Source organism: Ixodes scapularis, unplaced genomic scaffold, assembly GCF_016920785.2.
Source record: "Ixodes scapularis isolate PalLabHiFi unplaced genomic scaffold, ASM1692078v2 PGA_scaffold0__279_contigs__length_252992795, whole genome shotgun sequence".
NCBI lineage: Eukaryota > Metazoa > Arthropoda > Arachnida > Ixodida > Ixodidae > Ixodes > Ixodes scapularis.
The window spans coordinates 11,538,764-11,565,088 of NW_024609835.1; the positions used below are offsets into that span (position 1 = coordinate 11,538,764).

At 47.1% G+C, this 26,325-nt stretch overlaps 1 protein-coding gene across 1 annotated transcript in view; it reads left to right on the plus strand.

The window, feature by feature from the left end:
• The window catches only part of LOC120846874 (cytochrome P450 3A24-like), a 65,718-nt gene that overhangs the window by 25,618 nt on the left and 13,775 nt on the right, over window positions 1-26,325 (plus strand). The window contains exons 5-7 of the mRNA XM_040503978.2: window positions 2,415-2,503; window positions 5,051-5,196; window positions 7,968-8,083. Of these exons, the coding sequence (XP_040359912.2) occupies window positions 2,415-2,503; window positions 5,051-5,196; window positions 7,968-8,083 (351 nt within the window). The remainder of the gene's footprint in view (window positions 1-2,414; window positions 2,504-5,050; window positions 5,197-7,967; window positions 8,084-26,325) is intronic.

Genomic DNA, 26,325 nt, shown 5'->3' on the forward strand with positions numbered 1-26,325 from the left:
CCGCTTAGAACGGATTCCTGACGTTAATGACCTGTGAAGTACCCATTTGTTTTTCACCACACGCAATCGAAGTCGCAGAAAAAAATTAAGAAAAACGAGCAAAGTTCACCCCCTCAACTCGCAGCCAGAACAAGCGGCCACGTGATCTGGAGCCGCTTATATGCCGCCAATGTTGATCATAGCCACGCGCTGGGGTGGGTAAGGCACAGGACACGCGCTGAGTTCCAGACGTTGTTATGGTTCGGCTGTTGTCGTCATTGCAGCGATTGGACACGGGCCACTACCCGAATGGTTCTCGAGGTATCGATTATCACGAGCCCAAATCGAGTGTCCACGCCATGCTCGGGTCCAATCTATGAGCCGCATTCAAATATCGTCACTGGGCGGTACTGCTACCGTCCAGCTACGTCATCAAGTTTTGCGAAGGAGAGATTGAATGAAAGTGATTGCTTTTGTCCTTGAAATTACAGCGCATCAAAGGTGTTTCTTGGTCAGTGGCGTTGTGTGCGAGTATCCTTGAGTCCCACTAGTGCCAGTAATCTCGTGTAAAGTGAAAAACATTCTGATTGAATATCGTTGCACCGCCCCTTTAAAGTATTAATTTTGTAATTGGATTTTTGTATTGGTATATTGCGCATATTTATATTTTTAGATGTTGGGATAGAGTTAATAAAAAAGATATAAGGAGCAAGAACAAACCCCACAAAAACGTTTGGGAAAGCTTTCTCTGGTTTTACAATTGGGACCATTTTGTTCGAACCATTTTCTCAGGGACCATTTTTTCCCGTGACATTTTGTCTGTGGCCATTTTATCCGGGCCATTTTGTCCGGTTCCCGCGGGAACACTTGGTTCCCAGAAGATAGGCTACACCCTATCTCGATCAGAACGCCACGCTTTAACTCTGTCTCACTCAGTCAACCTTCAGGGTTCTGAGCTGTTACAAGGGCCTCATGATCGATTATAAACATTTCTTCGTAGCTTTTTCCAATTGTGAGCACACATTTGTCTTTGGCGAGATTCTCAAATTTGTGACTTTTATAAAGCGAACGGCAAAACATGCGTTCAAATTTTCATAATTGTTCCAGGTAGCCGTAACTGCTAGGGGTGTTATGGGCCTTTGCTGAACTCATAACAAATTAATTATGATGCAGGTGAGAGGAGTGCCTGCCAGATTCCTACAAATAATGTTCTGGCCAGAAGTCCGCTGAAGTTCCCTTGTCCAAGGTGTTGCAAGAATCCTCCTCTAGAAGGATAGGCTTGCGGGCGAAAGACGAAATGTGGAAAAAAGGATTGGAAACTTGTGTGGCGTACGCGTTCTATTTCAATTCCGGCATCTGGGCGTTAGCATAAAGGCTCGAAACAGGGCACTTCCACCTTTCCTCGTGTGCTTTTTATAATGGCGAATGTTTTCGTGACGGACACGAGTTGGTTCGAGAAATTCTCGTTCACAGCAGGACACTGCTCGGAGCCAAGCATAGCCCATTCGTCGTCGAAATAAACAAAAGGAACGGGGTTTTCCAAGAATGGCTTAGTGCGGTGCGTACAGCTGCACTTCAACCCATTCGTTTCCTTTTCTTCGGGGTGAATGAATGATAGAATCTTACGAATAGGAATGTGCCAAGAGAGATTCGAATTTAATATTGGTACGTGTCATTCGCAACCTCCGCAGTGCGTTGGAAAGACACGAAATGGTGGATCTCTCCACAGTGGTAAAGTTAGAAATGAGCACTGCACTATTTTATGCGCGTCACTATGAGCATAACACTACTCAAAAATAAACATAATGTCACCATAAGAAGGACCTTCATTACAGTGTAGAAGAAAAACGACATAGAGTATTTACATCTGGACAGGTATCCAACAAATTTCCATTCGTTTTGAGAGCTAAGTAGTAGGCTAATTTGTGTATAAGGAACAAAGATCAATCATATTGGCCTCTACATTTTTTTGGTTAATGAGCATTTCAGTTAAGCATGTTAACAGTGCAGCTTGGGCGAGTTGGTTGTTCATACGTCCCGTGTTACAGCGCACAAAAGCAGACGCCATTTGCAGAGGCACACAACAGATAGTCACGCAGCGCTGAACGGCAGAAAACAGCGCTGTGTGAGTGTCCGCCTTTTCTGTGCCTCTGCAAAATGTATGTCTGCCTTTGTGCACTGTAACATCGGAAGCACTTCAATGCCTCCTGTTAGATCAGAATTCTAGTTTCAGAAAGGGTAGATTCTAAGCAAAGTTCGAAGGTCATAAAGAGAACACTGAGAGTTCAGGTGAATAGTGCAAGTTTAGCACGTTTTCTAACTTTTCCTTTCTTACACATCAACTTTTGAGTGCTTTCGTTTTCTGTATCCCAGTCCCAAGTGTTTAACGTCATTTTCAAAAGAAAAAAAATATATATATGGATATATTCTTACAGATGAATAATTTGATCGCTGATTGTGCTCGAAAAACAGCGGAACACTTGAAAGAAACAGCTGAAAAAGGGGGAGAACTGGACCTTAAACAGTGAGTGAAAATCGGCATTTGCTTCTATATTTCAGTGTTTATTAAAAAAATTGTATTTGTGTCTATTGAATACACACGCAGACACACACATATATATATATATATATATATATTCATTCAAAACAAAACAAAAGAATGACGGACGCGTTAAATTTTTTTTTTGAGATACAACAATTACAAATAAAAATGAGAAGGGGAAGGAAGATTTTCAAACTGTTTTGCTTGCCGTGGACCCGTAGTCCTATTCTTTTTAGTTGAATAAACAGATTTTAAAATCGCGCTGCTCGTGCTCATCGTAATTCTTTTGTTTGTGTGTATCTTAAAGGAGTCATGAAACGCTTTTTCAACTTTTTTCTGTTTAGCTTTCCTCCTCAACTCATAAATCACGCATTGTACCAAACAGTTCAAGAAGTCAAAAAGGGGGGAGTCCCCTCTTGCTCGGAATCTCGCTTGACTAGCCGGACACAGCCACTGTCCCCCTAGAAGATTAGCCCGTCGCTCAAAATTCCGACTATACTCCGTTTCACCTTCAGTCCGAGCGCAGCGGACCTTACGAGCCATCCCAGCCAATCCAGCGGGGAGAGAGTCTTATGTGATTTTGAGCTCCCTGCGTCGCTCTGCCCCACCGGCAGGTGGGGCAGAGCGACAGACCTCTGTCCTCTGCGGCAGACCACAGACCTCTGTCAAAAATGTTTACGTTTAAACCGGCAGGTCACGCGATTTTTTCCCGGCGCTGGATCGGCTGGAATAGCTCGTGGCGTCGACTGCGCTCGGACTGAAGGTGAAACGGAGTATAGTTGCTTTCCCCACCCCGTTCACCCCGAAGCTGACAGTGCTGTGGAAGCTACGTGCTCGTTGGGCCAGCCACACATTTTCCACGTGATCATGCTCTCTCGCGCATACCGACCCGCAGAGAATGAGGACAGGTGATGAAAGGGAGACGGCTGATTGGTCCGGCAAGCGCGTAGCTTCCACCGCCATGTCAGCTTGGAGGTAAAGGGATTAAGTGAGGTCCGGTGTCGTGTGACGTGCGCTTGGGCCCTGGTGACGCGCTGCGGGGGCCCGGTTATGGTGGCTAGTAGCCCGGTGACGCGCTGCGGGGTCCGCGGATGTATCACAGTGAAAAGGCGGAGAGTTTACGAAGGGAAGGAGGTACGAAATAGTCCGCTATGTTTTGCAAATTTTCGTAGCGAAAGTCAGGCTTCTTACTTTCTACCTTTGTTCTTTTGGCCCACTCAACGATGCGCTATTAGTAAAATCCCAATATAAATTGATTTACTCCAGCCCAAAATTCGTTTCATGGGTCCTTTAAAGGTTTCAGAGGGCATTCTGAACGGGGAGGTTAAAATACAAATAGCAGAAGGACAGATATTTTATTAGTTTAATACTGCGGGCACTGAACGCACCGCTATGCGCGTCCATTCTCAAGAACAGAAAAAAAAAAAAATCGTGAGCTCTCCTCTCACGAGGATCAGTTCCTTCCTAGACGCCACCGAAATACAACGCCCTTGGATCGGCCGTCTCCTGCCTGGTCCTTTCACCCGATCTGGTTACCCCTGCGAGGGGGAATTGGGATTCCGCTTGCAGGAACCCAATTCGCAGATCGCAGTCCCAGTGCGGTGGGAGGCGGACTGCGGCTGCTGCAACAGCGACTTGCGGCGGACCCGATGGCTCTTCTTCCGGCATTTCTGCAGTTTGCTATCACGTCCGGGTCAGCAGTTACGGCTGAAGGGGCAGGCGGGAGACGGCCATCCGAAGCGTTGGATGGCGGTGGCGTCTGGGAAGGAACTCATGATCCTCGGGAGCGTGGAGCTCACACCTGCCCTTTTTTTCTCTTTTTCTATTCTTGAGACCGGACGCGCCTAGCGGTGCGTGCGGACCCTACAATACGATCAGGGGATAACTTAAAGCTGCTTTGGCTCAGCTCCCGAGAGGAATAACTTGGCGAAGACGACGGCAAAAATAACGAAAGGTTTGATTCGGGGATGGAAGAATCATAAAATATCTGATAAAAGTGCGAATGACTTATTTAAATTTGCCCAAAATACAAATAGGGAAACCTGGCTTTGGGTCAGAACCTTGCGACACTTGGGTGGCATCACTAACCTGAAACTGTGACATATGCTCGACTGTTTCCGAGCCTTCTAAGCATTCGCTAAGGTCGGCTTGATAAGATCCTCCAAGTAGATGCCTTAAGATGTTTCAATTAGGAGTGTGCGCTTTTTGTGTGAAGTATAGGGGTTTTGGAGAAGCAAGTCAATTGCATTTATTAACTGCTTATGAATACCTAGCTTTTAAGGTAATGTGAATATTATGAATTATTGTGTTACAATTCAAACTGTGAGGTACGCTCGAGAAGGTCCCCCTAACCCTAACCTGATGCCTTACAATCCTTCAATCGGTGGTATGTCTTTGTACGTAGTGTCTGGAGCTGACTCGGGAAGCGAGTCAATTACATTTGGTAAATCCTAACGAATACGTAGCTCTTAAGGTAATCCTATTACTATGAAGTATTGTGTTTTGTTAACATTCAATTATTTTTTGTAGATTTTATGGCAACTACTCCCTCGATGTGATTGCCAGGTGCGCCTTCGGCACCCGACTGGACTCGCACACTGAGCAGAGCAACGAGTTTGTCACCAAAGCCAGGCAGGCTTTTTCGGGCAAAATAACGCTGCGACTAGTCTGTCTCTGTAAGTAGAACAAGGCCTTACAACTGCACCATGCAGGGTTCACTTGGAAGCATGTGTGTTTTTGTTTTCAATATCCCGACGCTTTTATTTGAAATGTTCAGGATTTAAGCCTCCTTATTCGCTCCGGATGCTGGCACAATCACGTTCGGGGCTGAACTTTTGTTTAGGCTTATCTAGATTGAGGTTCCAAGCTCACTCTTTTTTTTTCTTGGAACATAGGCTACGTTGTCTACCCCCTCTCTTATTTCGTCTTTTTCTAGCCTCGTTCATGCCACCTGAACTATATGTTAATATTCATCCCCTTCCACTTTTCTGTGAGCCCCTAGAATCTACAGTTTTACAGGGATGCCTAGGTGTTGTCTATTGGTGAATTCCGCTCGCAGATCTCGAGCGCTCCAAAAGCGCTCCATTTGGAGCGCGCATATTCCGCTCGCAGATCTGGCTCAAGTTGGTCATCTTCCGCTCGTAGATCTCTGGCAGCGCCCGCTCCACGGAGCGCCCCAAACTCCGCCGAACTTGCTCTGCGGGATTTCACAGATCTCTCCGGAAATTGACAGAGCGGCCCACGTGATTTCCGTCTAAATCGGCGGTGCGCATGCGCGGCGAGGTTGGAGAGATCGGCGGGCCGGTCGGGCCACGCCGCACCGTCGGGTCGTGGAGTTGGATCTGTTCGGGTGCGTCGGTTGTTTACTCTGGACTGTGATGGCTCGAACGCTTCTACCTCGCGTAGATCAGGGATAAAAAGCCGGGAATGTGGAGCGTGGCAAATCGTAAGCGCTGACATCTGTGATCACCGAGGAAGAACGACAGAAAAGCCGGAGGCAGACGGAAGGTTAGGCCTATTCATTCTGCAGCCAGTGATTGTTTACCTTTTTACACTGCATTCCATCGGCGTTTTCCCGTGAAATAAAGCAAGAAGTGGTTAGGCAACGACCGCGCAAGTGATGGTTTGCTACCTCTGTGTTTATTAAAGTCGTACTAGCAATCTGAACTCCACCGCTGGCAATCGCTGTCCGTGCCCCGCCGCTTCGAGGCGGCCGAAAGGTATGTGACGGTGCCGAACGCGGACGTCTTCGCTATTTGTGACATGGGCGCCGTGGTACGTATAATTCCGCCCGGCCTGTGTCGCGTGTTACTTCTGCAGCTAAGCAGTGACAGTCGTCACTGCTCGTCGGAAAGATCAGCCGGCTGAGGCGTTGGTGGGCTGGTCAAGTTCGAGCAGCGGCCATTTTGAACGGCGGAAGGAGAAGGGGTGGGGAGGGGTGTGGGGGAGGTCGCTCCAAAAATGCAGGTTTATCTTCCCCTCGTCGATACGGGGCGGGTCCCACGGAGCGGAATTTTGCCTCCCTCGCGGATTTTGGAAAGCGCTCCAGATCTACGAGTGGAATTCACCATATGATAGACGCCTTCAGATTTTTTGTTGTGTTTCTCACAGGTGTCTGCAAGTTTTATTGAGTCTCGCTCGTATACTTCTTGCTTCATTTCACTCAGCAACTCGTTTCTGGATTCGTAGTAAAATAAACACCCCCATCCATCCCAGCAAAGTTGGAAAGTTGATAGCATAGTCCGATACCGGCATAGTCATCGAATATATTTACAAAGTATTAGACATGCTGATGCGTTCTAGTTCGACCAGAACTATTTGGAATGTTTTAATGTAATCGAAAAATGAAAGCCGTTTACAATTCCCTGTAACGCCGGTTAGAGCGCAGCTCTTGAGGAGGAAGATGGAAGCGTACTGAGGGATAGGTGACTCCTTGAGGTCACGTGACTTCAGGGGGTCACGTGACCTCAGGGGCTCACGTGACCTTTGGGGGTCACGTGACCTCGGGGGTCACGTGACCTGAAGGGGTCACATGACCTTAGGGGGTCACGTGACTGACTTCAGGGGTCACGTGACTTCTGGGGTCACGTGACTTCTAGGGGTCACGTGACCTAGGGGTGTCACGTGACCCCAGAAGTCACGTGACTTCAGGGGGTCACGTGACCTAGGGGAGTCACGTGACTTGGGTGGGTCACGTGACCTCGGGGGGGGGGGGGGGGTCACGTGACCTCGCGGTTACGCCGACGGCGACGGCGACGCCGCTCAAGCCGGAAACGGGCCCCTAAGAGCTGCGCTCTAAAAGGACGACCCCGTATTAGACGACGATCGAAGAATCGATCGTGCAATATGAAGCCTGATTTGTTTATATAGCGGTGTCAGGTTGTGATCCTATACTCTTGTCATGATCCCAAATATGATTGTTGCCCACATATCTACTTCAAAATATAAGGCATTGTACATAATGTTAGCAGAAGTATTTCGGTCATCAGAACACAAAACTCTTCGCGACAAAATGTTGCTATCTTATTTGACTATCATATAAACGCTCACTATGTTGAAGCATGAAAGGAATATGCTTTTCACTCGAGGTCATGCTTTATGATAGCTGTATGAAATGGTTGGAAATGACTGTTTTATAATGGTGTTGCAAATGGTAGCAAATTGACGTGTATCGGTATTTATGAATAATAAGTTGATTGCAGTTTAGTTTTCTTTTTTACAAAATCATTCCCGTGCGTGCGTGTCGAAGTTTGTCACTTTGGTGCGCATGATGACCATGCTAGGGTTATTTTCGCGGTCCTGATCGAATCGATGCTGTTTTGACGTTTTATTTAGCCTTAGAAATGACGTAAGCGATGAAATGTTTAATGTGCATTCCGTGGGAAACGAATCTTAGGATATCAATTTTGAAAATATTTATTTTGCTTTCCTATTTTGTATGTTTCAGTTTTCTTCCCGAGACTCTTCAGACTGCTAAAAATGAGGGCCTTCAACTCGGATATCCTTCTCTACTTCAGGAACCTCTGCCTCGGGATCATTGAGAATCGGAACAAAACCCAAACTGTAAGCACACATTCCCATTTATAGCGATCTATTTGTTTTATGTATTACACGGGGGTTTTACGCGGAAGATGCGCAGCTGCGAACGAAATACCGCCTACTTATACGCGTTCCACCAATGACAGTCTCCAGCAGGGGTCTCCGAGCGTTTCGGTTAAAGGGCCCGACTATAGACGTTTTTCGCAAGCGCGTCGCCATCTTGAATTGTCGTCACTTCCAGTATGGGCGAAAACATTGTTTTGCCGTCGCCACGCCAACAGAAGGCATTTAGGGCGTAAACGTAACCGTCGCACATTCTCGCTTTGCCTCCCCTCTATTTTTTTACTGTTTGCAGGTTGAAACGTTCTGATATTTTTTCGTCGCCCATACCGGATATGCCTACTTGGCGGTCGGGGGCGAGAGTAAGCGGAAAAGGTCTATACTCGCGTTCACCTCAAGAAAAAAAGAGGCTCTGCGCATTGTTCATACGCCGGGAGAAGTAGTTCTTACAAGATTTGGTTGTCGGAGGAAAAAGCGATGCTTTTGCGTTTCAAACCCGTGCATTTCTTGATTAGGTAACACATACCTAATCTAAAATGCACCTGCGCATATCTTGATTCTTTAAATAAAGGGGGAAATTAGTAATGTTCCGCGAGGAGCCGGACTCCTTTTACTAGGGTTCTTGAGGTGAAAACGGGGATAGGGATCTCTCGCAGTCTCCAGGACCGGAAAATAAATAACCTAATAAAAATGAAGAAATTGTGAAAAAGATATTTTATTACCCTGCTAACAGGAAAGCAGATACCTGGAACTTTTTGACCCGTTTTTAGTGCGCAATTCACAGGCGGTTGTGGAGTATCTTAGCAATGGCGTACGCGCAGATGCAGCAGCGTTTTCCATTGATGTCGAGGATTTGTTTTATTCCGTACCCCATGAGCGCCTTTTTGCTTCGGTGCGTGAGTGTATCGATAGAAACGGGGTGATTCCATTTCAGAACGCAAGTGGGGTGGGGGTTGATGGCTTTCTGGAACTGTTGGAGTTTTATTTACAATCGACGTTTGTCCTGTTTGACGGTGGTTACTATTTGCAGAACGAAGGAATATGTATAGGCTCAAGTGTAGCGCCCATTCTCTGCGACATTTATTTGGCCATGTGCGATCGAGCTATTGTAGAAAATTTGGACGGAAACAGCGTTGGGAAAGTGTTCAGATATGTGGACGATTACCTCGTGCTCACTAAATCGTCTGGGGGGGTCCTCGAGGATCAGGTTGTCAAAAAGGTGATGGAAGTTTTTGCAAAAAACTCTGGGGGACTGAGGTTTACTCATGAACTCCAAGATGGGTTCTGCCTCCAGTATTTAGATTTAAAACTACAGTTCACAGGAAGTCACGTATGTTGGGCCTACCATCCTCGTACGAAAAAGGGACTTCTGCCCTTCGACTCCGCCCACTCAAAGCTCGTCAAACGAAGCATAGCGTCTTCGTGTATGCAGGCTGCCCTTGATAAGTCCTGTCCCCATTCTATGGCAGAGAGCTTTGAACAGCAGACAGGGCGGCTTGCAGCAGGGGGATACCTTTCTTCTGTTTTGCTGGCGGTAGCGGAAACGCTGTTAAGAAAGATTAAGGGGGGACCTCATCAGCGGCTGGATAGACCTAGCAAGAGGCCTCAGGTTATCCCGTATCAGCACAGAATTTCCCACAACCTGAAAAAGGTGGCGGGGAGGTTTGATGTCCCTGTCGTGTTTTCGGCGCCTCGTAAGCTGGCACACCTTTGTTCTAAAGTAGCCGAGAGGAGGGGGGGGTGGGAACCAATGCACTGTAAACCACAGAAAGAAGTACGTGGATTGTGCGATCGGAGTGGTGTACAGGATCCCGTTAAGCTGTGGAAGAGTTTACATCGGGCAAACGGGCCGTTGCATAAATGAAAGGGCACGCGAACATGACTGGTCGCTTAGTGCAACAGCAGGAGGGCATTTGCCCCTGCACTGCGGAACATGCAAATGTCATCCTGATTTCAACAAGATCACAATCATGGGGAGGGGAGCTGATAAAACAGCCAGGGAAATTTTAGAAGCGTATGGAATAAAGAAGGAGGGGGAACAGAACCGCGTGAGTCAAACTTCTGTGTATTTACATAAGAAGGAGATTACTTTCATGGACACGTGTTGATGCGAGTGTGTTTTTTTGTGGGTGTTTTCTTCGTTGGGTCCTTTTCAATAAATATTCAGTTGTCAGTTCAGCGCTCGTCCTGTGTACTCCTTTTCCTCCCGTCCTTGTCGTTTGCGCGCTGTTTCCACTATTTCTAAGCACTTCCCATGAGTTATGAATGCGAAAGCGCGAATGTCGTTCTTCCGTTCCCTTACTTCGACTGCGGCGTCGTGGCGTGGACGTTTCGCTACTGGCGCGGTTGCGGCCGCCGGCGATGCAGATGCCTCAGGCGCCGCCACGTTCCTCGACGCCGAGAGACGCAGAAGCTCTCTCTGGGCCCCAGTCAACGCCCGAGACGAGAGCGGCGGCCGAGCGCGCTCTCCTGCAGCGGCCGCCAGTGGCTTTCCAGGAGCCGTTTCCCTCAGCCAATGGGAGAACGGGCATTTCTTTCGCCTTTTGTGGCGGTTACAGCCACTGTAGTAGCTCATCAAGAACACCAGTACATGCAAAAGAGGAGAGTGTGTATTGGCTCACAAGTGGCTCCACTTTTATGCGGATAGTTATTTTGCCATCTGTGGACGAGCCATCCAGGACGTCCTAAAAATACGCACATAGCGGCAATCTTTATATACGTGGACAATTTTCTTATTTTATGCACCGCACAAATTAACGAAAAAGAAGACGGGTCCTCAACACCACCGTGACAATGTTCCAACAACGCTGCGTGGGTCTACTCCTGTGGAAAATTCCATTCGGTTTCTGGATTTAGCTTTGACATTCCAAACGGGGCATGTACGTTGGAAATATCAAGCACGATCGGGGAAGGCATTTCTTTCTTAGGGATCGGAACATTCATAGAACGTGAAGCAAGCTGTGGCCATCTCAGCTCTCGCAGCGAGCCTAAAGAAATCATATCAACATCCAGTCCCACAAAAGTTTTGACACCCAAATGTCTCGACTTCATAATGCGGGATACCCGAAACCCACGATGGCCTCCATCTGTGAGAAAATATACCTCACCATCAAGAAAAATAATGTTACGAGTCAACGAACAAAAAAACCCAGACCACCCTTTGTTGTTATCCTATATATAATATATTCACAGGGTTACCCATAAGTTAAAAAAGATAGCGAACCGGCAGAACGTGCAAGTCCTCCGTTCGGCGCCTAATAAGGCATATTCAATGTGCCGCAAAATTAATCGGGCACCAATCAACACTAAAGAAAAGTGTAACACCAGGCACCGACCACAATACACTCCCTGTGAAAAGGAAGTTAGATATAACATACTGCTAACACGTGGGCCCTGCTACATCGGAAAGACCGGTCGATGTATTAGCGACCGAGCGCGCGAACATGCAGCAAACCTTAGGAACCCCGTGGTACCAGAACATTTAGCCGCCTATTGTCGGACATGCCGGTATAAAGAGGGTTCGACCATCTTCACATAGTAGGCCACCATAAAAAACAGGTTGCGAGGGATGTGTTAGAGAACCTTGCTATAGACCAGGAGGCCTAAGAGCCGCAAACAAAACCACGGAACTTCTAAGAGCCGCGGGGGGGGGGGGGGGGGGGGGGGGCAGGGCAAACGTAACTTTTGTTCAGAGTCTGACTGTACGTAGGGGGGCACAAGGCTGTACGACTGTACGTATGGGAGTACAAGGCTGTCAAACTGCAAGCTGCAGTGTGTTTTATTCTGAAATCCTTTCTTTTTTTCCTGGAGAAACGCGGAAAGGGGCGAAAGGGGGGGTGGGTGGGGGGGTCCCTTACGAGGTATCCGCGAGCCGCACTTGAACAAGCAAAGAGCCGCATGCGGCTCGCGAGCCGCGGTTGGGCCACCTTTGCTATAGATGAAGAATATGACAAGTGCGTGAGCATTCCTTCAATCGCCTTGCAAGCCAAAGAGAAACTTTTTTCTACACGACACCCTTCGTGGGTAATTGATAAAATTAGAGAAAAAATAAGAGCACAAAATAAAAGCAATAGGGGAAAAAAAAGAAGAAAAGGAGGAATGGACATAAATAAATAGAAGTATAGGAAGATGTAATAAAACAGTTGGTAGTCCAGCGATCGGTCCGCCTTTTTTTTTGTCCTGTCATCCTTCTTCCTTTGTTCAGCTGTTTTCACCCAACATAGTTAATGCTTTCGCATTAATATACCTATATAAGCATTTAAATACAAAAATAAAATATAGAGCAATTCTTTTTTTTAATTCAGGAGGATGAACAACTACAGGGTGTCACAAATGAAAATTTACACGGTCTTTTTTACCGCAAAAATAAACTAGGCATTGCCGAACGCTCATTTTCCGCCCAAAGATACAGCTAGAGGTCACAACCAGATGCCGAAGTTTCAGCCCGATCCGATTACTTATTCAAAAGTTATAAGTGATTTGCTGAAAATTTCAATGGGAAAATGGAGCCCATTTTTGCTCGTTTTCGGCTTCTGGTGCCATAGAGCCCCATGTGTTTGAAAACTGCGTCGGCCGCCATTTTCCCAGAGAAATTTTCAGAAAATCATTTATAACTTTTGATTAAGTTATCGGATCGGGTTGAAACTTTGGCATCTGGTTGTGACCTCCAGCTCTACATTTGGACAGAAAATGAGCGTTCGGCGATGCCTAGTTTATTTTTGCGGTAAAAAAAGACCGTGTAAATTTTTTTTTGACACACTCTGTACATTTACGCTTTATTTTTTAAACTGAACGCGGCGCTAATTATGACATTGCAGAATAATTTTCACCCGGAAAACTCACCAACCCCAAGTAAAAGTGTGTAGCGCTGAAAACACGTGGACTTCCATCCTACTTAAAATAGAAACTATTTTTAATTACCATTGTAAATTCGGAGCTAGCTAACTGACCGAGTGCCGGGATCAGTTAGAATGAGAATGGCGGTTTTGTCAGAGCTTCAGCCTCGGGACGCGCGTGTTCATGCCCCAGTGGTCTTTCGCACGTGCAAAATGCGCACTGGAGGTTGTCGGCGATGCTTCTTCTTTACTGGCATCTGTTCGGTCTTTTGACGGCCACAGGAGCTCCCCCCTATAGTCACAGGACGGGGAACGCGTCGTGTGCTACGATGGTGTGGAAGAGGTTTAGTAACAAAGTGCACCCTTTTGGGAGTCGTATTTTTTGTCGGTGCCTTGGTTGTGGTTGTCGTAGGATGCCCTTTAGTTGAGTCGTTTGTCTCAGCTTTTGTGGAGGCGTTGGAAGACTTAAGGTTACTTGCATTTGTTTCGAGTGTGTTGCCCATGTGAGCGGGTTTCAACCTGTCTATTGATACTGTGTCTTCTTTGCCATTAATGTTAAGCCTGTAATATTTGGACGATCGCGAAATTACTTTAAAAGGACCGGTATACGGAGGCTGTAGTGGCCGCCTTACTGCATCATTTCGGACAAATACATGGGTTGCCGTTTCCAGATCGGGGCTCACGAACACCTGTGGTTGACGTGGTTTGCGAAAGGGAACGGGCTGAAGGGCCTGCATCATTGTTTTAAGTCGTGTTACGTAGTTGAGAGGGTCTGGCAACTCCGCGTCTGGTGAGGCAACTAAAAGGTCCCCTGGCAGACGAAGCGAACATCCATAGACTAGTTCGGCTACGGTGCAGTCGGTGTCCTCTTTGAGCGTAGTTCGGATTCCTAGAAGAATCATGGGGAGGGCTTCTGACCAGGATGTGGTGTCTGAAGCCTTCAGTGCTGCTTTTAGTTGCCTATGAAATCTTTCGACTAGTCCGTTAGAAGCGGGATGGTATGCTGTCCTTGAAATATGCTTAATGCCGAGTAGGTGTGAAATTTCTTCGAATAACCGGCTTTGGAATTGTCGTCCTCTATCCGTTGTTATAGTCGCCGGAACGCCAAATCGACTTATCCAAGTTGACAAAAAGGATTTCGCGACCGTCTCTGCAGACACGTCGACAATGGGACACACTTCGGGCCAACGTGTGAATCGGTCGATGCAGGTCAACATGTAGCGGTATCCTCTTGACGGCGGGAGGGGACCGACGAGGTCAATGTGTGCATGAGAAAATCTTGCATCTGGAGAAAGAAATGTTGAAATTGGGGTAGTGGTATGACGATGAATCTTGGTTTGTTGACACTTTAGACATGTCCGAGCCCAGTGACGAACGTCTGTGTTCATTCGAAGCCACACATATCGCTTTGCAATTAAGCGTTGAGTGGCACGAATGCCAGGGTGTGATAGAGAATGGTAAATGTCGAAGATCTTTCGTCTGAATTCGGGGGGTAGATAAGGTCGAGGAGTGCCAGTTGACATGTCGCAAACCAATTTCACTGAAGGTGAATTCAGCTGGACGTCTTCTAGGACAAGGGCAGTTGTTGATGTTCGGAGTTGTTGAAGCTATTGTCCAGAGTTTGTGACGTGGCCAGTGCAGGATAGTCGATGAAAGGACGTGTGGCGCCTGTTGCATTCACAGTCATGGTAACAGTCAATGTCTGTGGTAAACTCGGAGACAAAGGCAAGGTGCCTGATTTTTCGAGGTGAGTGCGTGGCGCTAGAGGTCATTGCATATATGAGCGGCTTGTGGTCGGTGTAGATAGAAAACTGACGTCCTTCGAGTAAGTACCGGAAGTATTTCACAGAGAGGTAGATGGCGAGCAATTCTCGGCCGAAGGTGCTATAACGGGTTTCAGCTGGAGAGAGAGCTTTGGAGAAAAATCCAATCGGGTACCACTTGCCCCCGAGATACTGTTGAAAAACTGCACCAACTGCAGCCTCAGAAGCATCCACCATTAATGAAAAGGGGGCATCACAGTGTGAATGAGTCAAAAGTACTGCATCAGCAAGTTGCTTTCTAACAGTAGTAAACGCGGCAGTTGCTGTGTCATTCCACACAAGTGGTGCGATTTTGCTCTTAATTCCCGCTAGTAAGGTGTTGAGCGGTTTGAGTGTTGCTGCTGCATTTGGAAGAAATCGACGGTAAAAGTTCAGTAGGCCGAGAAATTCTCGCAACTGCTTCACCGTTGACGGCACGGGAAAGTCATTGATTGCTAGGACTCGAGACTGTAGTGGACGTATTCCATTTCGGTCAAGGTGGTGGCCAAGGAAGTCAAGTGCCGGCACGCCAAACTCACATTTTTCAAGTTGTATGGTAACGCCGTAGTCGTCTAACCTTGAAAATGTAGTATGAAGATGCTCCTCGTGTTCTGTTGCAGTGTGGCTGAAGACAAGGATGTCGTCTAAGTATGCAAAGCAGAACGAGAGCCTTCTCAAGATATGGTCCACAAAACGTTGGAATGTTTGTGCAGTATTACGGAGGCCGAAAGGCATGCGCAAAAATTCGAATAATCCCAAAGGTGTAATAATCGCTGTCTTAGGAATGTCGGACGGTACCACCGGGATTTGGTGATAGGCCTTAATAAGGTCAATCTTGGAGAATATTGTTGATCCTGCGATGGTACCGGTGAAGTCATGAATATGGGGTATAGGAAACCGGTCAGGAGTCGTGACCTTGTTAAGGGCTCTATAATCGCCGCAAGGTCTCCAATCACCTGACTTTTTGGGTACCATATGAAGTGGAGTAGACCAGTTGCTGGAAGAAGGGCGTACCAGGCCAAGTTCAAGCATATGGTTGAACTCGTTCTTGGCGACCTGGTAACGGTCTGGAGCAAGACGGCGTGGTCGGGAGAACACGGGAGGACCGGTTGTTTCAATGCAATGAGTTACGGTGTGTTTGACAGGTCGTTCTGTTATAGATGGCCGTGTGAGGGCGGGGAATTTTTCGAGGATGTTGTGCCATGGAGAATCGGTCATGACCTTTGAAATGATGGGACTGAGGGGCGGTTTGTCTGAGCATAACCCCTGTATGCTGAGTCGCGTTCCCGCGTCAGTCAGTTCTTTACGTCGTACGTCCAAAATAAGGTTGAAGAAGCGTAGAAAGTCGGCTCCAAGATTGGGTTGAGGGACCTCGGCTATTAAAAACACCCAGCGAAAAGTGCGACAAAGACCAATATCTGGCGTGAGCGATCTTTCCCCAAACGTTGAGATGGGAGAACCATTTGCAGCTTGAAGTGTCAAGCAGTTTTGGCGGTGTCGGCGATCGTCTGAAGTTGGAGGTATTACGCTGATCTCCGCCCCTGTGTCGACCAGAAAATACATTTTCGTATTCTTCTCCGTGATAAAGAAAAGACGGCTGACATCAGGTACCACGGCATTCGCCGTCTTGAATGCATGGTTGGGAAGTTTCTCTGGTAAGTACAGGGAGAAATGCAGCGGTGGACCATGTCGCCAAATCGTTTGTGATACCAGCACAATCCGCTTGCTTCGGCGGAAAGAGATCTGCTTGCTCTGGGTCGAAACCTGGATGATCCCCGACGGTTGCTTGAGAAAGATGACTCCGTGACACGGAGAGATGACACCTCAGAAGAGAGTTGGCCCATCCTTCTTGAGAGCTGTAGGACGACGTCGTTGAGTCTCTTTAGACGGTCAACCGCTTGGTTCGATGAAGGTGTCGTTGAAGAGAGAGTAGCAATGGCAGGTGTATTCACCTCCATGATCCTATCAGCCATGCGAGCTAGGGCCTCGGTAGATGGTGTTTCCGAAGCGGACAGGATCATGCGGACGTTGCTTGGGAACCTCTGAAGGAATAGTTCCCGGAAAATTGGTTCCTCGACTCTGTCTGGTCTGTCGCCGAGTAGCTGATGCATACGTCGCAGAAGGTCCGTTGGTTTTCGATCACCCAATTCGTCAGATGTCAAGAGCTGCTGAAGTCGGCGTTGTTCTGACGCCGTGGTGCGGCGAATAAGTTCATCTTTAAGGTGATCGAATGGATTGTCTGGTGGTGCACGAAGAATGTCACGGACAATCGCGGCTGTAGCCTGAGGTAGCGCGGCTACTACAAAGTCAAAACGGGACCTTTGGGAGGCAATCCGATGAGAACGGAACAGGGCCTCGATGTGCAAGAACCAGTTCCACTTCGCCATCCCAAAAAGTGGGCAGCTTGAAACTTGCGCTGGCGATGTGTGCAGCCGGCAAGATAGGATCAGCGGCGGGAGAACCAGTTGGCGGTCCAGACTCCGTCATTGCTGTCGAAGGGATGTGGCACGGTTGGTGAGAAGCTAGAGGTCCGAGCCCGGGTCACCAATGTAGCGCTGCAAACACGTGGACTTCCATCCTACTTAAAATAGAAACTATTTTTAATTACCATTATAAACTCGGAGCTAGCTAACTGACCGAGTGCCGGGATCAGTTAGAATGAGAATGGCGGTTTTGTCAGAGCTTCAGCCTCGGGACGCGCGTGTTCATGCCCCAGTGGTCTTTCGCACGTGCAAAAGGCGCACTGGAGCTTGTCGGCGATGCTTCTTCTTTACTGGCATCTGTTGGGTCTTTTGACGGCCACAAGTGCATAGGAACTTCTGCGTACTCACACGGGCAGACGACGAATGAGAACGCTAGACCCTATGATGACAATATGCGAGACTTATGACACAAGCCTCTATAAGCACGATATACTAGAGAACGCAAATAAATTTTAGCACAGTTACACTGACATGAAACAGGGGATTATGGACAGTGGAGCACGATGAAAAAATATTACGCTTCTAGTGCACGTCGCGGGGCCATGCTTTGGCTTTGCTGCAGGGCGTCACTGGAAAGACCGCAGCAGAACGGCCATCTGGAGACCGGGTTTTGGAGACCCCTGGTCTACAGAGATGGACAAGGGTTATTCATGACTGTCGTGAGTGAATTATACCAATTGTTGTAAACGTTAAGTACTACTGATTCGCGGGTAATAAATTGGCGGTAACAAGAATACCCTTGGACACGGGAACCGGTGGCCAAGGATGTCAGCACACAGCAGTTCGGGATACACGGACCGGAAAGGCTCGTTCAGGCGGGAGTGCTTGCTGACTTTTTCTTCCGTTGTCTTATGATTCGACCACCAGTCGCCGGGACATAAGCCTCGAGGCCCGTTCACACTCTTTGCAACCGAGTGCGACCGAGAGAGACCTGTTCAAATCTCTTGAAATTTCTGAGGACACTGGCACGCTGGCGCCATCTATGCGGTGACCCTGGAACTGCATTTCACAAGAGCGACGGTTTGGCGGGATTTCCGAGGTCAAGTGCGCGTAACGCCTATGAGAAAGGCTCGTTTATAACGTTGACTAAAGTTCTTCGAGCCAATAATGAAAGGATAATGCGCGAGAGAAATAGGAGATATGCCGGACCGCCAAGTTTACACTGCTACCCAACAGATGGCGCCAGTGTGTCCTCTCGTCGTAAGAGATATATTCCAAGGTACTCAGTTCTGAGTGGTCTCAAGTGTGGGAACGGGCCTTTAACGCCCTGTCACACTGAGGCAACACGACGGCAATAGCAACCCAACACGTAGTCCAACACTCGGGCAACTTGTTGCTCGCCCCCGTGTTGTCCGACGAAACTATCGCATCGGGGCAAGAGTAGCGCAACATGGACGACAACGAAAATGTTGTCTCGGTATGACAGCTTTCGGCAACAAAAATTGCAGCAACTTGTGTTGGACAACGTGCGTTGCCCTGATCGCTGGCTGAGTGAATTTAGAACCGGCAACACGACAACACAGATAGCTTCGATGGCGGAGCTGGTCCACTATCAATAACGTCTTACTCAAATAAAAGGCTCCTAAAACGTTATTTAAGAATAATTAAGGCTGGCGTGCAGCTAGAAGAATTTGATGAACCTTTTTACTGTGGAATTACGGATATCGATATTCGAAATGGTCACAGCTACGGTCGTGAACGTTCAGACGGAAATAAGAACTGCCGAGAGACCACCTCACATTACTGTTTGTGAAATAAAATGGCATACCTACTCATCTACTGATAAAGTATAATAGTAAAAAAAATCCAGGAAAGCAAAGATTATAAAATCGAAGCATTAAAACGACGACTTTGATCATGATTGTTGATATTTGGAACTTTGGAACAGCCGCTACCAGACACCTGATTTGTTTCAAAAATACCCAGGACATCTTAGGGAATGAAGCCATCACTAGCAGGCTGTAGGCAAATAGACAGCGTTGAAAAATATTTATTCCACCGATTGTTACGAAGACTGATCTTGTCGGTTTTGCAGTTTTAAGCACTGTCAGTTCAGCTCAACTCCACGCTTCAAAAGACGCTCTGGGGTACTGACTGTGTTAACTCGTTTTTACAGTAGGAATAGGAACCGCATGAAAGCAATAGCCCGCAAGAAATACTTCAATCGGTGGCGTAAATCCCGAACATCAATGGCCCATGAACGATTTTAACATCGAGAGAACGTGCAGCCTACTTTTTTTGTTTACTTTAGCGCAAGGACCATAAAACACGACCACTTCTCTCGAAATGTCGCGAATGCGCTGCGGAACCGCAGAAGCAAAAAGGAACAATTTGTTGACTTGACTTCACGCATGGCGGCCATAGGAACTAACTTTGTGACGTCACGACGGGTGCGGTTACTGAGATCTCTTTTGAACGAGTATATTCTCAGTTTAATGGCAACGTTTAGAAATGATTTCGTTCAACGTAAGCAAATGAATCGAAAGTTTTATATTCTTGTTCAGTCTCTCCGGAATAAGCCAAAGCATCCCCGCTGCTCCGCTGCCTTGCAACGTTGGCTGGCTGCTACCGGACGAGCGGCGGGATCAACGCGATATAAAAACCACGTTTCGGCAGCTGCGAGGTTCGTTTTCTTTCTCGTGCGCCTGGTTCGCCTAGGGCGCCTCAATGGTCTTCGGTTTAGAGTGATGCCACCCTTTGTAGTACCCGATGCCGAGAACACGCGCTCACGGGGAAAATACGAAGAAATCGACAAAAACAAAATGTCGCCATAGCACAGTCAGCGTTACAGACGCGTGCAGGGACACGCTCTTTCACGCGCTTCTGAACAAAAAATAAATGAAAAAGTGGGAGAACAAAATGGCCAGGTATCTCCACTGGCTCATTCACACTGGAAGCGGATCCGCGTTCGCAAGGCGGTTGCGAACGCGGTTGTATAAGGATTCAGTACAATTGCACGCGCACACGATGACATCAAATGCGCGTGCAATTGCACTGGATCTTTATACAACCGCTTTCGCAACCGCTTCGCGAACGCGGATCCGCTTCCAGTGTGAATGGGGGGTAAAGGCGTGTTCACACATGCAGCGGAGCGCTACAAGCGTAGCGCTGACCTCGCGCTAGGCGCGTGCTGACGGCAGCGTCTACCAGCTTGGTATTCCACTGTCGAAACTGTTGCTCACGGCAGACGATAAGTAGCGGATGACACGTGAGAAGCGCTGCGCTTCGCTGCATGTGTGAACCGGCCTCAAGCAAAGCGCACATGAAGGCACCCTAGGTTCGCCTGCCTGCAACTATACTCCGTAGCACCTTATGTTGTATCGCGGCGAAGGCTAGAAGCGCGCCCTTACAAAAATGTGTAGTTAAATTCTTTTGAATTTTTGTTGAAAATTTTTTGGAGTCGAATTTCTTTTAAAAGTTTTTTTATGTTTTTTAGACTTTCTTTTGACAACTTATTTAATTCCTAATTAAAATTGGCCACTTAATGTTTTTAGAATTCCTTCTTACATACATTCTTTTGAATTCCTTCTTACATAAATTTTGTTGAATTCCTTGTGACGAGACCGCAGATTAACGTTTAAAAAAACACTCAATTTTTTAAATATATCTTTGAATTTCGTTAGGAAATAGTGTCTTTTTGGTACAAACACATCCCACGAATAAGCAATGTAAACTACAAAAACAGCATCAAGCACTCAACACCAGAAACACAGTCCTGTTGACAGCACCAGAGCCTTATATAGCCTACATATCGAAGCGTTATAGCCTACATATCATTTGGCCGGTGACCACCTCAGCACTTACTAAGTTTCCAGGTCTCCGTTCTCCTTCTCGAAAGTCTGTCAAAGGGAAGACAGTGTTTCGAAGTTCGTGGACTTATATCTCTTACTAAAAAGCATTGGTACAACTAATAATAATTTCGTGTAGTCGCTAAAACAACATCCACAAAAACGGCTCATAGAACAAATGTTATCGCTTCTCTGCATATCACCACTCAGGGCGAAGCCAGTCAAGGCGGTTGCTCCACTTTAAAATAGTTATTTTGCTCTTCTTTACTAGTTCAATAGGATCAATAATGCCACGATAGTCATCTACAAAGTGAGAACGGCTGAACGTGTTTTTCGAACGCCTGGCCTCCAGCACGCGCCCCATGCCTTCCGTCGTGCTTTGACTGCGCGGTCGACCTGGAGGGGCGCGAGACGTCGAAGAGTTGTCAAGGATAGAAAGCTCGCGCTGGAGGCAGGAGAACGGAAGCTCCTCCCTACGGTTCTCAACTTGTCAGAGACTATTGAGAAACTTAGTGACTTGACATTTAGCCAAGATGTATTATGTTCAATAAAAAGTCAACAAGTCAACAGAAAGTTTATAGCTTTTCTTTTGACACTGGCTACAAAGTCAACTGAATAATTTAAACACGAAGTAAACAGAACGTCTGTACTATTTCTGATAACACTTTCAACAGGAAGTCAACAGAGAAAGATCCAACGTAGAGTTAATGGAAAGTCAATAGCTTTTCTTTTGACTCAGGCAGAAGAAAATCATAAAAAAGTTTCAACACAAAATCAACAAACTTTCTGTTGACCATGTCAACAGGTTGTCATGTCAGTCAAAAGAAAGTAATCAGAGTGAACAAGAAGTCAACATATTTTCAATAAAAAGTAAAAAAAAACAAAAAAAAAACATGATATCGGATTCCGCACACGACCGCAGACCAAATTAAATAATAAAAAAATGTATCTTTATATAAAATAATATAAAGCAATAATGTCAATAAGTTCTTTTTACTTTTTAGAAAATAACCTACAAAAGAAGTCTACAAAACAGAATCTATTTTTTTCCTTTTGAATTTTTTTAGAAAATAGCCGGCAGAAAAACGTCTTTACAAGTTCCTTTTAATTTTTTATAAATAAGTCTACAAAAAAATTCAATATTTTTTTGTTTGAAAGTTTTTTTACAATAGTCAAAACAAAGTGTGTTTATAAAGGAATTCAGTAGGATCGCGGAAAGTCAATAAGAAGTCTAAAAAATTTAAAAAAAATGTTGAGAACCGTTTGTGTAAGGGGGAGCTCGTAGCGTGCCGCTTGTGCCGCCGAGGTGTGCCCTAGAGCAAGGAGCTTGCGCTTGTAGCCTTTCCTGCGGTACAACACAAGGTGAAACAGAGTATAGGAGGTATTCACTGGCGGCCATAGCAGTGTGTGCGACTGCTGAGCGCGTGCTGATGGCGAGCTTCCAGGGTTCTTTTGCAACGTGCATTCCACACCGTCAAAATGGCCGGTCTTAGCAGCCTTTTAATGGGGAGAGGGGGGGAGGGTCTGCTGTCGCTGTAGCAACGCCCACAGTGCAAAGGAGAGGACAAGACCGGAAGCCACGTACCCCGCGGCGCGTCATGCGCACGTGACCGCGAAACATTGTATAAGTTCAGGGGCATCCCCAAACGCCATCTTATTGGGCCGGAAGTACGAAAATCGTTTCATGGGTCCTTTACGTTAGCGATCTCACTTTCCTCGGTTAGGGCTATCTGCTTTGTCAGCGAATGAACAACACCTTATTAAAATAGAAATTGTGGGAAATGCTCCCCGTGTCAAGTTTTCTAATCGCAATCACTGGTTGATGTCGTCCCGTAGTAATTTCCGGCCCTTCGAACGAACGCACTAGCACTTTGTAGAGTCGCATTTCCAGCGACGCCGCGCCACACACGAGCGAAGGTAAACAATCAAGATGGCGGAATGTTCCCCGTGTTTTCCCCGCCGTCAGCGCGGTGTGTCAGGGTGGTCGGAGAACAAATCGGTTAACACGGTTGCCGGGCAGCAGCAACATGTTGCCCGACTGTTGTTGCCGCGGTGTGACAGGGTCCCCGGCAACACGATTTGCTGGTGTTGCCCGACAGAGTTGTCCAACGGTTGTCTGTGTGTGACAGGGCCTTAACGCCTTGCCGTAGCCTTGACCTCCTCTCCACCCCGCTCGCGAATGTTATTGGCGTAATCCAGTGGTTTCGTCATGGAACACGGCACGGGACGGGACGCCGTAGCTTGCCGGAACGAGTCGTGGCGAGGAGTGAAGTCTCCCCTGCTTTGCCATGAACTTCTTCCGGCTCGCCACGGCCACAGCGCCAGTTTGCGTACTCCTTTACAAGACGAAGGGCAAAACGGAAAGCTAACAACACATCTACTCATTCTGAGTTCATCCGCACACACATACACACACACACGCACGGGAGCACACACACACACACACACACGCACGGGAGCACACACACACACACACACACACACACACACACACACACACACACACACACACACACACACACACACACACACACACACAAAAAAAAAAAACCTGAGAACGTTTGGTGATTTCTGGAAGCGGTGATAACATTGCAATCTAGGATGTTGAGGTCGAGTAATTCGACACTTTTACGGTATTTTCCACAGTGAATGTTTCCCGGTCAAGGTCAAGATGCAGGTCGACTAGTAGCAGAGGTGCATTAACGAATGCACCTCTGCTAGTGCATTAACAAATGCGAAAAAGTAATGTGCAGAAGATGAAAAGGAAGGTGATGAAATAGCACCCCATATTTTAGTAATAACCGATGAAAAAGTACGCGTTCAATTGAACACGCATCGGATATTCCGTGCGCCGAAAAGTCCGCGCGCCGACGTGTATTCCACTGAAAACGCGTACCAATCCGTGCACCAAAATGTCCGCGCACCGCAAAACACGTAGCCGAACCGTCCACACGGGCACAGCGGGCGAATGGGCACGGGGATATTAGGGAGTTTTCGTAGATCGTTTTCGCCGTCCCGCAAGGCCCTCCGCAACCCGCTACGATAGCGGGAACTCCACAGTCAAGGCTATCGGCGCGCAGGCGCAGTAGCAACTTCTTCGTTGCGGAACGCTTAGCGGAGGAGGCAACGCGGTCTACGAAAACTCTCTATTCGCACGCGGGGGAGCGAGACGGGGATTTCGACACCCGGGGGAAACGGCACGGGGCATTTGGGACGGGGCAAAGGACATCGGGGGAATCGTGCTACAACCGCAGCAGGGATGCTCGCCTCGATTGACGGCACGCTGACTGGCACTCGGAGAGGCACCTTTTATAGAATTGGAAATGATGCTACAAATGGAAGGTATTCACTCGCCGGATACATCCTATAGTAAGCTAGGCGTCGCAAAGGCCACGTTGGCTACAAATATGCTGCCTATATTAGCTTCGATTATGTATAAAATGGCTACGAGTAAAAATAAATGGTTGTGGTATAACTTTTGACTATAGACCAGGGGTGACCAAGCTGGGGATCTTTGCGTGTTAAAGTGCGGCTCCCTCCCCTACCCCCCCCCCCCCCCCCCCCCCCGCTTCCACGCCCTCTTTCTCCCGGTCATACGAGCACTTCCCGAAAAAGAGAAATGGAACGCGTGGTAAATAGAAAGACAGATTACGGTTTGGTAGTCTTGTGCTGCTACGTCACCTTACGTACAGTACAACCGCTTCTGACTCGGATGGATTGAAAAAAGTTTCAGTTACGTTTATTGCTCTAGACAAAAGTTTGACATCCCCCGCGGCTCTTGGAAGTTTCGTGGTTTTGTTTGCAGCTCTTAGGCCGGGTCACCCTGGCCTAAGAGCTGTCATTATATCATTATTTAGGAGTGGTCTGTCTCAAAATGCAAGCGTTATTTATTTTGCTTTGAGGTCCAGTAAAAAATGATTTAACCGTTATTACAAAAAAAAAAAAAAAAAAAAAAAACGAATCATTTTTATGACATCAATTTTTCAGCTCTACATTTTTGAAAACATGTTAGGCGATTTGCTTGAAGAAAGGGTGAAAGCACAGGCGAGCTGGTGAAGAACTTCCATCGTAAACCGGAGACACGGAAAGATAAAAAAAAAAAAAACGGACAAAGCAACAACAAGTCTCAAACACAGCTTCTAGTTTATTTGAACACCTCCGCTCTTATATATACACCACAACCCTCCTCTCCAAAGGTCGACAGACCTCCTCTCCACTTTATCAACGACATCTCAAACTGAACCAATGACACATGCTACCTCCCTTCCTTCCATACCAACCAAAAACTGACCCAGACGACCTCCTTTCAAATCCATGATAACAGGCACTCAAACAAACCCTGCTAACGTTGCAAACACGCCCCCCCCCCCTCCCCGCCCCCCCCCCCCCCCCCAAAAAAAAAAAATTTCGGAAAGGACCAGTTACAACCGATAACAGACCTATCAAACAGACACGGAATTAACGTTCAAACCCCCCTCCAAAAAAAAAAAAAAAAAAAGAAAAAAAAATAGAGACCTAGAAAGCGTTTTAGTTCACTACCGAAAGCCAAGGACGTGTCTGACACATTTGCCACGCGCCAAAATACACGAAGTCTCCCTCACAACTCTCCTACCATTTTCTTTCTCTTTATGCAATACCTGGGTATCCCCCCACTCAGGCTGAGAGTGATTGCAGTCTACAACATGTTTAGCTATTTCTGAATGCTGCGCTTTGTCTTTTACCGCCCTTTTATGTTCTAGCAACCTTTCATCCAAACAGCGACCAGTTTGCCCTACATAAGACAGTCCACACCGCAACGGAATGTCGTATACCACTCCAACCTGACAAGTTAAATCAGGGTTTTGGTGTTTCTTTAGGCAACCCTGACGACCACCCGAAAAGGGGGTTAAGCTTTCCAATTTATGTTGTACAACATAAATAAACTAGAAGCTGTGTTTGAGACTTGTTGTTGTTTTGTCCGTTTTTTTATTTTTCCGTGTCTCCGGTGTACGATGGAAGATTTGCTTGATCCAGAAAAAGAAAACAAAAAAGAAAACATGCCAACTGAACTAAGGCGCAACAAAATAAGTCTGTAAATGAAACAGGCAAAAAAGGAAGATGCAGTAATCGAAATGCTGCGCCATCTGCGCCAAACTGCGCCATGACCGAAAGTCTGCCACATCTTGCGCCAAAATGCAATTTTTGTTAAGAATTGCGCCTCGCGTGCGCCGAGGTGGGCTCAAACAGAGCAAAAGATATGTATATAACGCAAGTTATTGTTGGTCGGTTTTAATATTGATAGAAGTAGGAGGAAACGAA